We start from the raw sequence: 12,233 nt of genomic DNA on the forward strand, positions 1-12,233 counted from the left end.
CCAGGGTGGAGAGCCTCTTGCTATCAGACAGGATTCCGTAGTCCTGTGTATTGGTCCAGAGGTCCCTGGATGCAGTCGGTGTGACTTCCTAGGTTACTGGGACTGTGTGTGGAAGCACCAGGGCATTGGCGGGTGGGGCCCTCAGGGGCCGAAAAGAGGGCTCCGCGGTGGAGGGAGATCTGGCCTACTGACTGGGTTTGCAAGGACACGTCGGGCACTCTTCCGCCTTGTCTGGCTGCCCCAGCATCCGTGGAAAGAGAGGGGACCCTGGGCCCACCCGGGACACGGTGGGATCTCCAACTTCTCAGGGCCGAGGATCACGCTGCCCCGGAGCGGCCCTCGGCCGCCTCCTCGCGCTCACTCCCCCTCGCTCCTCGCTCGCTCTCTCCCTCTTTCCTCCTGCTCGCTCCCTCGCTGGCTCGCTCCGGCCCCAGCCCCCGCCCTCCGCTCGCTCGCAGCCCGCGGCTCCTCCTCACTCGCCCGTCGCCCGTTCTTGGTGCAGCTCGGCCAGAACCACCGCGGGCTGCGCGTCCGCCAGGAGCCGCTGCCTCGACCCTACTGCCCGGTTTCCTCTGCCCGGATTCTTCTGTCCGAATCCCTCTGCTTGTACCCCGCTGCACTGATTCCTCTGCCTGGACCTCGTTCTGGAACTCGGATGCTTGGAGCCTTCTGCTCACATCCCTCTGCCTGAACCGCGCTGCCAGAATCCCGCTGTCTGGATCCTTCTGCCTGGACCCCGCTGCCTGGATCCCTCTGCCTGGATCCGGCTGCCCGGATCCTTCTACCTGGACCCCGCTGCTCGGGTCCTTCTGTTTGAACCCCGCCAAACGGATCTCCCGGTGAGGAGCCCGGCTCCGCAGCCACGATGCCCGTGGCACGGCCACACACCGCGGGACCCAGTAGGATCGCTCTGCTTCTGGTCGCTCTGCTACTAGGGAACCCGGTGGCAGCTCGGGAGGAAGGTAAGTACCCCGAGGGCCCCGGCCCAGAGGGGGCAAAGTTGTAGCGGCTAACCTGAGCGGTAGGGGGTAGCGGCTAGTCCGAATACACAGACGCTGATGGGCCGCCGGGATTCAGGGCTGAGCACCTCATCCCTGCCGGAGCGCCGAGGTGGGGATGCGTCTGAAGGACTCTTGCCTTGGACTTTGGTCCTTCGTCGATCTTTCGGGCTGGGGCAGACTCTTCTTTTGTAGTCCGGAGGAGCTCCTTGGAGTGGAGACCTCTTCAAACCTACAGATTCTGCAAGCTCTCTGTAACTGCACCCAAGGCTGACTGCCAGGTTATTTTGTCGCTCTCTGTGAAAGAGGATAGGTATGGGAAGGGGACAGCTGACTGCTTGTCACCAAATTCCCTCCCATCCCACCATCCTACACTGGCTCGGGCTACCGGGAGGGGCTGTCCCCTGGATGGGTCCCAGTAAGGTGTCAAGAAATTGGACTTGGGTGTGGCTTTTTTAGATGGAGGGGACTCAGGGCTCCCAGAACTTGGTGAGAAAAGAGATGTCGAGCATCAGTGGCTGGCCCCCTTCTCCCCCATACAGCCTAGCCTCCCTCATCGATATTTGGAAGGAAGTGGAGTGCTAGTGCAATCCAAGTGCTTGCTGGTTAGAAAAGGGTCTGAGTTTGTGGAGGTTGTCAATCCCTTCACTCCCTGGAGCTACACCTTTGCTCCACCCTGCTGGGGTCCCAGGAAGTTATAATGAGATGCTGAGGTAGAGACAGGAATGGGAAATCTAACTCATCCAAAGCTGACCCCCAGAGCCATGGGGATTGACATACTGGGAGAGCCTAGTGTGCTGGGTTTGGGGGGTTGGATCACTTAACCGCTCCTCTTGGCAAGGTGTGACCCTTGTTTCCCCCGTGGTAACTTAAAACGCATAGTTGGGATGTCTACCTGAGTTGACCACAGCATGGGGTGCTCCCCTGCCCATGTGGAGTTCCGTTTCTTTTGGGTCTTATTGATCTGGAGTTCAGGGGACCGACATGAATTGCGACATCTCTCCAGGGAATTCTGTACCCCTGAGTTCAGCACCAGAGGCCCCGGACAGCTCTCAGCTCCAGGCCCTGCCTCTGAGTCTTGATCTTTTCCTTATGACCTACCTGGAGTGCCCAGAAGTGAGAGCACCGACACGCTTTGCCCTTCTTTATTTAACAAAACATATCACTAAGACACCTCCCCTCTTTGTGAGGCTGTGGTATTTCCAATTTACACCAGGTTTGGGCAGTTTCCCTGGGAAAGATGGAAAAGAGGTTTGGTTTAAATCAATGCTTTCTACCCAGCATGCCCTTTCTTAATTAGCTGTCTCCTTCCAACAATAGCGTGGTGGCCTTGAATGGGATCCAGGTTGCCCTGCCCCAGCTGTTAAATCTGCACACACACACACACACACACACACACACACACACACACCACGAGCAGCTCAGAGATGTCCTGGAGCTTGCCATCTTTTCTAAAGCGATTCTCCTTTTCAGTTCTGCATTCTCTAAAACACCACTCTGGGCATGGTGGGTGGGGTCCTAATGGCACGTATTAAATGTCACCCAGGATCAAGATTCTACATCCTGATGCCCCAGTGTGTGCCAGTGTGTAGAAGGAAAAGCAGGATGTGTACATTTGTGTTTTGAATTTTTTAAGACACTTTGTGTTTTCCAAATGCTTCACACCATGTCTACTGAGCATATATGTTTTTTTAAAAAAAAATTAACTTCATGGCACCACCAAGTCAAAGTCCACTGATATACTTCTTCCAAAGGCTTATTACTAACCATGGGGTTCTGACTGAGTCATAAGAAGGGAACCAGAGTGGCCCATGGGCACTGCCAGTTCTAAATGGTCCATTTGGAAACAACTGATCTTCCACAATGAATTCTATTTTTAACCTGCAGCTCAAATCCACGCAGACCAGACAGGAGAGGTGTCAGAGGAGGCCAGTGTTGCAGACTAGACTTTCTGCTTGCCCTGTGGGGGTGGGGACTTGTTGCGGTGTGCCTGCCCATGCAGGGCTCGTGTTGTCTGGGATGCTTTGCTGGGAAGCGGGAATAAGTATGAAATGTATGTTTTTGAAGAGGGCTCTTATTGTCTAAAACACACATATGGAGAGTAATCATACGTACATGCTAAGACTGAGCTTTCCTTTTCCCTTGGGTTAACAAAACAAATTCAGTATTGCTCAGCAAGACTCTAACTTGCTACATCCTGCGATCTCTGACATATGTTGCTGTTACATTCCCCATAACTCTCGTTTCCTATGAATTGCTGTCCTTTTTCAATGAGTTTGGGCTGCCTCCACCAGTGGCTACCTGATCCAAACTTGAGGGATTCTTCTTGTGCTCACATCGCTCTGCTGTACATAGGGAAACAATACCCGCCTACTTTCTTTTCTCCTACAAGGCAAAAAGCATGTTTGCTGAACAGAGTTGTTTGGTTCATGACTTCTGATCAGGAGTTCGTCCTTGCAAGGAATGTAGTCTACTCGCTCTCCAGCTTCGGGATGGTTTGCTGCTGCAAGCCAGTACTGCGTACCTCCACTAGGGGCGCTCGGGTTGGTTTGCTGCTGCAGGCCAGTACTGCGTTCTTCCACTAGGGGCGCTCAAAGCCGCAACTGGTAGCAGGAAAGAGGCAGATTTGGTTAGCTGGAAAGAAGCCCACGTGTGAGTCCTGTTTCTCAGCCAGGTGATGGCCTGGCCATGTGACTCCACTCCCTTCTTGTTGTACTTGATCCTTATTCCTCAGGCAGAAATCACTGCCAGCTTTTGATACACAGTGAAGAGCGGGGAAGCAGAGATGAGAAGCCGGCAGAAGGATGCTGTTCTCAGAAAGGTATCTTCAAACTCAGACCCTGGCTCATTCTTTTCTCCAGTGTTTGGACTCCATTAGAGAGGCAGGACTCTTTTGGAGAGTGACAGGGCTGAATTTGGGGAGCAGGTTAGCGGGGTTCAGGAAAAGCGGCATTGAAATCAGAACTGCCCCACTCCAAAGCTCACTCCATTGCTTGGGTGCGTTAGACCTTCAAGAAGACCATCTTGTCTGGGATTCCATTCCGCCACTGGGAGGACATAAACAGAAGCGGGGGTGATGGAACCAACCTAGAAGGGTGGTTACAGGATTCGTTCTGTAGTTGGTGTAGCTGGCACACATCCGACAGGCAGGCAACGCTTTTCTGAGCAAACTTCCTCTATGAACAGGCACCAAGAAATCAGTCTCCTGAAGTTAGGTGAAGCATGCTTACATAGACACTGAGGTGATTTAGGCCAAAGTGAGGGGGAAGGGCCAGCAAGCAGCCCTTGTTGCCTGTCCACAGCCTTTTTTAGCAAGGGAGAACTTAGTACCACATGATATAGACAGTTTTTCTTCCCAGACCCTCATACTGCCAGGCTCTGAACCTACAACCAGGAATCGAAGTTCACAGTCAATGGCAATGAAGGTGTGAGAGAACCTTCTAGAAAAAGTTCAAGTCTACGTGCTGAGTTCTGACATGGCTCTGTTGAAGCCATTGTAACAAAAATCCCTTGGATTATATGACTGGAAACACATTAGTTCACTAATCATAGTTCTAGTGTCCAGAAGTCCAAGCTCACAGAGTTGGTGTCTCTAAGAACTGTCCACTTGATGGCTGAATTCTCACTTTCATGTGCTAACCAAGGACAGTGCGGTCTGGGGCCATCAGCTCATCTTGGGGTTCAACCCCTCAGATACCTTCCAAAGCCTGTCCCTCTGAGCGTCATCTGGTTAGGAATGGGAGTTTGATGTATGGATGGGGGACATGGGCGACACTCATGGCACTGTGCAAGGCCCTACTTCCTGTGCAGACCTGCACCCCAGCAAGAGACCCGAGGGTTCTGGGCTGTCAGCCTAGAGCTTTGGTGGAGGGACAGACCACTGTGGAGTCTGACAGGCGGCCGTCTATTGTTCTCACTGGGGCTGATGAGCGGGAAGCACTGGGGCTGGTCCTAAAAGGATGCAGCAGGGACCAAGAAGAGAGTTCTGCACCAGGAAAAGAAACCCTGTAGCAGACAGAAGCCCACAGGAGGAGGATGGAGACACATACACTTGCTGTCCTCCCTGCTCCCCCAGATTTCAGGAGCCTCCTAGATGAAAGGGAACAAAAGACGCTGAGCCATGGTGTTCATTGTCCTTCGCTGTAAATGGAGTGCAGTCCAGCTGGTAAGAACATGCTCGTCCCCATTCAGTGTCCCACTGGAATGTCTGAGGAAGCAACCCTGAGGTGGCCCTGCGAATAGCACAGAGTAAACCTGCTGGTTTTGTGAGGGGCTTGGAGCACGGGGACGGGGTACCTCTGCAGACCACAGCAGAGTGTGTCAGTAATGAAAGAATCCATTGCGGGGCATTGGCTCTGTTCCAAGCCTTGTGCTGGGTGATTTGTGATAATCGTGTGGAGAATCCTCACCACACAACCCACCAGACAGAAATGCTTGTTATTCCTGCTGTGTAGATAAGGGAAACTGAGGCACAAAAAGAAGGGGATCACAAATGAGTTGCAGCTATGTCAATCCCAGGCCTGTATGCTACTCTCTTAATGTGGAGGACAGGTGTCACTTTTAGGAATCTCATTTTGGGAGGCAAGAATTGAATAACTTATGACATTAGTATGTCATTGAATTCTTTTACTTCATGTGTGTGTGCATGTATCTTGGTGGAGGCACTGACACAGGGTTACGTGCATCCCAGGCTGGCCTTAAATGCTTAATCCTCCTGCTTCCCTCTCCCAAGTGCTTGGTGACAGGTGACACCACACGGGGCTCACTCGTGCCCTGTGACATCATGCTGTACACTTTGAAATGGATGCAGCAAAGCCTGTTGTTCTCTTATGAAAACCAGCCTTTTGACTAGTTGTGGTGGCACACACCTAACACCTCAGCTATCGGGAGGCTGAGCTGAGTGAGGATTGTGAGTTCCAGACCAGTCTGGACTACAAAATGAGGCCCGATCATGTGTACGTGTGTGTGTGCCTGCATGCATGTGTGTGTGTGTGTGCGTGCAGGTGTGTGTGTGCAGGTGTGTGTGTGTGCATGTATGTGTGCAGTGTGTGTGCAGGTATGTGTGTGTGTGCAGGTGTGTGTGTGTAGGTGTGAAGACCAGAGGTGGATGCTGCTGATGGTCTTCCTCAGTAGCTCTCAACCTTACCGGCCGACCAGTGAACCCCAGAAGTCCACCTGCCTCTACCTCCCCAGTAGTGGAGTCACAGATGGACATACTTGCTTTTTACATGGGTGCTGGGGCCTGAATTCAAGTCTTCAAGCTTATCCAGCGAGTGTTTTACCCACTGAGCCACTTCCACAGCCCCCCAAATCAATCTTCAAAATACACCTCTTGACACCAAGTCCCATGACGCCTCATATTCCAAAGGCCCCGCACAGCAGGGTCCAGTAAACATTAGCAAGGTGGGTGATGACTGACACAGTGCCTGGTATTCAGGTTGAGGATACAGACGGTAAACTGAGTTAGAGGTGAAGGTGTAGCGAAGCTGTGCAGAGTCACTGCGGTGATGACTGGTGAGTGTGCGGTGGGAACGTGCCGTGGTTATGGTTCCAGGTTCTAATCCTCACAGCTTCCCTCACACATGAGGAAACTGAGGCTTAGGGTAGTTGAAGTTTCACCTCCAGTTGTCATCCAGAGGTGGCTAGGGAAGCCCTGAACCCAGGCAGAGTCTGTGGGGGGCTGGGTTGTCCACACTGAGTTCTACCCTGTTGTGGAATAATAACATGGTGGAACAAACGTCCACCAAGAAACGGCCACTGGTTGGGCTCACTGAACTCCAAAGGCCACTGGACTGGAGATGTGGGACCACTAGAATTTTCCTAAAGCATTGACTTCAAAAGAGGGAGCTCAGGGCTTATTCTGGCAGCCAAGACGAGTCACAAAGCAAGGCTGCTCAATAGCCCCAGAAGCCTTGGCTCACACTGAAACTGACTGAGTCAGAATTCAAGAGTTCCGGCACTTCCTAGCCACCAGCCAAAGTCTTTCCGTCTGCCAGTTCTAGCATGATTAATAAAAGCCCAGGGAAAGATATTGGGGTTCAACCTGAAGGTCCAAAAAGCAAAAGAGCCAGCCACTGGTTCTTACCTCGACCTCAGTCCGGAATGGTAATCCTGCCTTCAGGAATCTCAGAAGGAGACTGCATCTCTGAGAGCTAACTCCTCCCATCTTATATTCCTCTCTAATGCTGGGATTAAAGATGTGCACCACCACTGCCTGGTCTCTATGGCTGATCAGTGAAGCTGTTTTACTCTCTGATCTCCAGGCAAGCTTTATTTATTAAAACACAAATAATATACCACTATATCTGGTGGGTTGTCATGATCATTACCGTGAGGCTGCCGTCACAGGACTGGGAAAAGCCAGAACAGTCATGAACTTGGCTCTCTCCAGGTAGTTGAGCCTTGGAGAGATGGAGCTACGCTGGAAGCTGAAGACCACGAACACTCCCACTTCCTGGCCTTCTCAAGAGAGGAGGTGGCTATGAGACCAGTGTAAATCTACTGTGTGCCTACTCGAGCCTTCCACCTGATTCTGCCCAATTCTGTCAGATGAAACTGTTATCTGGGTTCTACAGAAGTGGAAACTGAATCTCGGGAATGCCCAGGGAGTGTCTCAGGGTCTGTGCTGGCTAGTTTTGTGTCAACTTGACACAAGCTAGAGTTATTTGAAAGGAGGGAACATCCATTGAGAAAATGTCCCCACCAGACTGGCACGTGGTCAAGCCTATGAACATTTTCTTGAGTGGCAATTGATTTAGGATTGGTGCTATCCCTGGTACTGCTGGTCCTGGGTTTTATAAGAAAGCAGGCTGAGCAAGCCATGAGGAGCAAGTCAGTAAGCAGCACCCTCCATGGCTTCTGCATCAGCTCCAGCATTCAGGTTCCTGCCCTGCTTGACTCTCTGTTATGACTGCCCTCAGTGATGGATTGTAGTGTGGAACTGTCAGTTGAAATAAACCCTTTTCTCTACAAGCATCTTTGGTCGTGATGTTTCATCGCAGCAACAGAAACCCTAAGGCAGGGTCTTACGGGCAAAGCATGACTGAGGCAGGATTCAAACCCAGGGTCTTTGGATCCCAAAGCCCAGCCTTGTCCTAGGTGGTGGGGCTCTGCAAAAACATTGTCACTTCAACTTTGCTCAGACCTGTGAGATGGCTCCTATGTGAGGCAGTGTTCTGTTCTTGCTCAGGCTGTCCCCTCAGCCCCAACCACCCTGCTAGGACAGCCTGCTGCTGGCTCAACTGAGGTCATGAGATAAAATTCCCAGCGGTTGGTTTCAGAGTGCAGCCTGCTGTTTTTCTAGCTCCCTGGGCCTATGTGGTCCCCACACAAGATGAACACTATTCTCTAACCTTGAAGATTCTTTTTCTCCTGACAGGGTTTTTTGTATAGCCCAGGCTGGCCTGGAACTTGCTCTTTAGCCCAGGCTAGCCTCAAATCCAAAAGTTACCTGTTGCTTCACTCCCACCATGCTAGCCATGTGGCTCTCTGACCCCACCCCCATTCCTCAATTATGGGTAATTCACTCATTATTTCTTTGCAAGCCTCCCTTTCCTAGCTGATATACTTGGCTAAACGCTAAGCACCCAAGCACCCCTCAACCTAGATCTGCCCCAGTGTGAGCACACAGATCATTTGTCAAAGATGCTAAGCTGTCCTCATCTTTACAGTGACACAGAGTTGAACCTCCCAGATCTGTGTGATCTCAGGCAGCTTCATCTTAAACGAGGACAATAATGGGGTCCTCCCTCATAGGGTGGCTGCAAGAAAAATCAATGAAGCAACAGATGTGAAATTGTTGAAGACATATACAGCGAGAGGAGGAACAGAGGGAAATCAAAACATCAGGGAGGAGAGAGAGACACGGTCAGGAGAGAAGACCGGATGTAATGCAAATGCTGTACAGTGACAATGGGTGCACCACCGCGTCCTCCAGAGCATTGTTTTCTTCCTAGGAGAAGATCTGGGGATGGTGTTCTTGCAGCTGAGCTAATTGTCAGATAGAAACTGTGGATGCCCTACAGCTGGCCTTGGGATTTGTCTTCTCTTTGGTCCCAGGCAGCTCCAAAGTCAGCTTATGCCCCACTGAATCCAGGGAAAACACAGAGACATTAATAAACATCAAGCTTCAGGGCGAGCAGTCTGACTTTTAAATCTGTTGTTTGGTAGATGTGCATACATCCCGAGCTGGCACAGACCTTGTCTATGGGGGCAGTCTCTGTCTTGCTCCACCCTAGTGACAAGGTACCTGGGTGGGTGGGGTTCTGTCAGCCTTCTCAGCGTCTGCAGTGTTCCCCTCTTGAGGCAGCTCTCTAGTCCCGATCTGCCTTCACAAGAAAGATGTGTCTCAAAGTCCCACAATGAAAACTGCAGAGCTAGGACTCATGCTCTCTCCCCGGATCTGACTTCCATCCTAAAGGAACTCCAGGAAACAGGCTAGGTTCAGCGATGTGTTCCCATAATCCCAGCCCTTGGGAGGCTGAGGCAGGAGGATCCCCAGCATGGGCAAATATAGTGACTTCCATACCAGCCTCAGATGCATATCTAGACCCTGTGGAGAAAGGAGAGAGGGGGAAGGGAAGGATGGGAATGGGGGAGGAAGGGAAGTGTGGAATCCTTGCTTCTCTCAAATGTATATTTGTCTTCTGAGTTGATAAGATTGATAAGACACAGCAATAGGAGGTCTATGACATCAGAGTCTATGAAGCCAAGGACATGAGGAGCAAAGCAGGATGGGGAAGCTAGACAGGAAGCCAACACCAAGTCATGAGCCTCTGTGCTGAGCTGGCACCTGTGTCTTTGAGTCACCCTTAGAGTGCCTTGCTCCTAGGAATAGGGCCATCTACACAGATGGCTTGGGTCAAGTAGGCAGAAACTCAGGGGCCCTGGGAGATCCAGCCACAGGCAGGGAACCCTGTGGGGCTTCCTTACTCTCTCCGTGGATCTTGGAGAGCTGCTGATGGAGAAACGCAGAGGAGGCCTGGGCTATGAAGAGCTCAAAAGTTGACTGAGGGAGGCATCAGCAATGTGATCAATACCAGCCTTGGACAACAAACTAGACCAGGCTGGTAGATTCAGTCCAGTGTCCAGGGTTGATTGTGGGCTTTGGACAAACCATAGAGGAGATGGGTGCTGAGCATGGGCCTCTGGGTGGCAGCTTCCTGGTCTAGCCTTACCCATCCCCAGTTTGGAGGCACATCCAACACTGAACATTGTAAATGAGTGTGTATAGGGCCTTCAAAAAGAATAGCCAGGACAAGAGCCAGGCTGGGCAATGTGGTGTGTCGTGACCAAGGGCATGGGTTCAAATCCCCAGAGGTATCTCAGACCTCACTGTGTGACCTTGCACAAGTCACTCAGCCTTGATCTGGTGGGGCTGGAAGTGAGGACAGCAGCAAGCATGGGTTCCTGCTCCTCTGGGCTAGCCTAAGCTCTTATTCCTGCTGCTCTGGGCTAGCCTAAACTCTCATTTCTGATGCTTTAGACTAGCCTATACTCTCATTCCTGTGGCTCTGGGCTAGCCTAAGCTCTCATTCTTGGTGCTCTGGGATAGCCTAAGTTCTCTCCTGCTGTTCTGGGCTAGCCTAAGCTCTCATTCCTACTGCTCTGGGCTAGCCTAAGCTCTCATTCCTGCTGCTCTGAGGTTGTCTTAACTCTCAGATCTGAGTTAACTTCTCAGACAGAAAACTCCATCTTCTAATAAGGTTCTGCACTGGCACCCTGTCCACTATTCCAGTACTCAGAAAGCAGAGGAAGGCTCCCCAGAGCACGCTGACTGGCTAGATTAGCTGGGTCTGTGAGCTCTGGGCTCAGGGAGAGAAGTGCCTCAGTGTACAGGGGAAGACTGTGACGTCAGCCTTGGGCCTTCACATCTACACAAACAGGCACACTTGCTGCACACGTACAAATGTGATTGAAAAGAGGCCTGAAGACAACCCCGGACTCCACGCTGAGAAGGCTGGGTTGTGAACTGCAGGTCGTCACAGGCACTGGATTTTCTCATCTCCACAGTTAGGAGAAACAAATTTCTAAGAGCCACACATCTCCCAGTTGGTGGGACGCTGTGGTTAAAACCCAAAGGGAACTTGAAGCAAAGACACTCAGGACAGCCCAAGAATGGACCGCTTGCCCAAGTTTTTAAGAGTTACATTTTTTTTGTTTTGTTTTGTTTTGTTTTTGTTTCTTGCCCAAGTTTTTGCCTTGTTTTGTTGTAATGAGGTTTTGTTGTGTCGCTCAGGCTAGCCTGAACTCCTGGACCTCCTGAAGTTCTTAGGTTACAGGCAATTGTGGTGCAAGCATGGAGCCAGGGATGCTGCCGAGAGCATCACCCTCCCATCTCTTGACTTCCTGTGCATCTGCTGGCCCTGGCTCCCTCTTAGCCACCTGACTCCCATTTCCCACATCCACCAATCTCCCAGTTTAAGCTCATCCTGGGCAATTATGACTTCTCTAGCTTCTGCTAGAGAGTGTGCCCTGCCTACATGGTAGCCAATCAGCACATGTGACCACTGCTCGGTAGGATTAGTTTCCTTTGCCAGCCCAGCTGCATCTCAAGCTCTGCCATAGTTGGTGGCTACCATACTGGACAGCGTGGAGTAAGCACCAGTCTCCATTTTCCCAGAAAGTCATTGCACAGGACTGTTCTAGGCCATCTCTGCCCTAACCAGGCTAAGAACATTCTGCTTTTTCTTAATCCCCAGCTCAAGTTTTAAAGATGAATGTGACTGATCCTGCATTGCCCTTTGTGTCATGAAATAGACTGGCTTGCTTAACCCAGACATGAAGTGAGGTCACCCAGATCCGTAAGCCAAATAGAACAATGGCCACTTGAGACAATGCTCATGGGCTCTGCTGCCTCCTTGAGACCTTGATGTGGTTCCAGCAAGCACATATGGCCAACACGCTAGGAGGCCTCACAGTCATGGTGACTGGCTTATCTTCCTCAACTCTGGATGTGATCCTTGAGGGTCAAAGTTGATTCTTATCATTTCTATGAGTAAGTAGAATGATTGGATGGGTAGATTGTTGGGTGGGTGGGTGGATGAATGGATGGATGGATGGATGGATGGATGGTCAGATGAGTTGATTGGTGGAAGTATGGGTGGATGGATGGGTGGATAAATGGGTGGAAAGGTGGATGGATGATGGGTGGGTGGATAGATGGATGATGGATGGATAGATGGGTGGATGGATGGATGGATAGATGGGTGGATGGATGGATGGACAGATGGGTTA

General features: G+C 51.3%; 1 protein-coding gene across 3 annotated transcripts in view; it reads left to right on the forward strand.

The window, feature by feature from the left end:
- Positions 1–491: 491 nt before the first annotated feature.
- The window catches only part of Sez6l (seizure related 6 homolog like), a 161,362-nt gene continuing 149,620 nt past the window's right edge, over positions 492–12,233 (forward strand). For all 3 annotated transcript variants that reach the window (XM_057763576.1, XM_057763577.1, XM_057763579.1), the window contains exon 1: positions 492–962. In XM_057763576.1, coding sequence (XP_057619559.1) covers positions 866–962 — 97 coding nt within the window. In that variant the 5' untranslated portion in view covers positions 492–865. The remainder of the gene's footprint in view (positions 963–12,233) is intronic.

This window comes from Chionomys nivalis, chromosome 3 (genome assembly GCF_950005125.1).
Source record: "Chionomys nivalis chromosome 3, mChiNiv1.1, whole genome shotgun sequence".
NCBI classification, from domain to species: Eukaryota; Metazoa; Chordata; class Mammalia; order Rodentia; family Cricetidae; genus Chionomys; species Chionomys nivalis.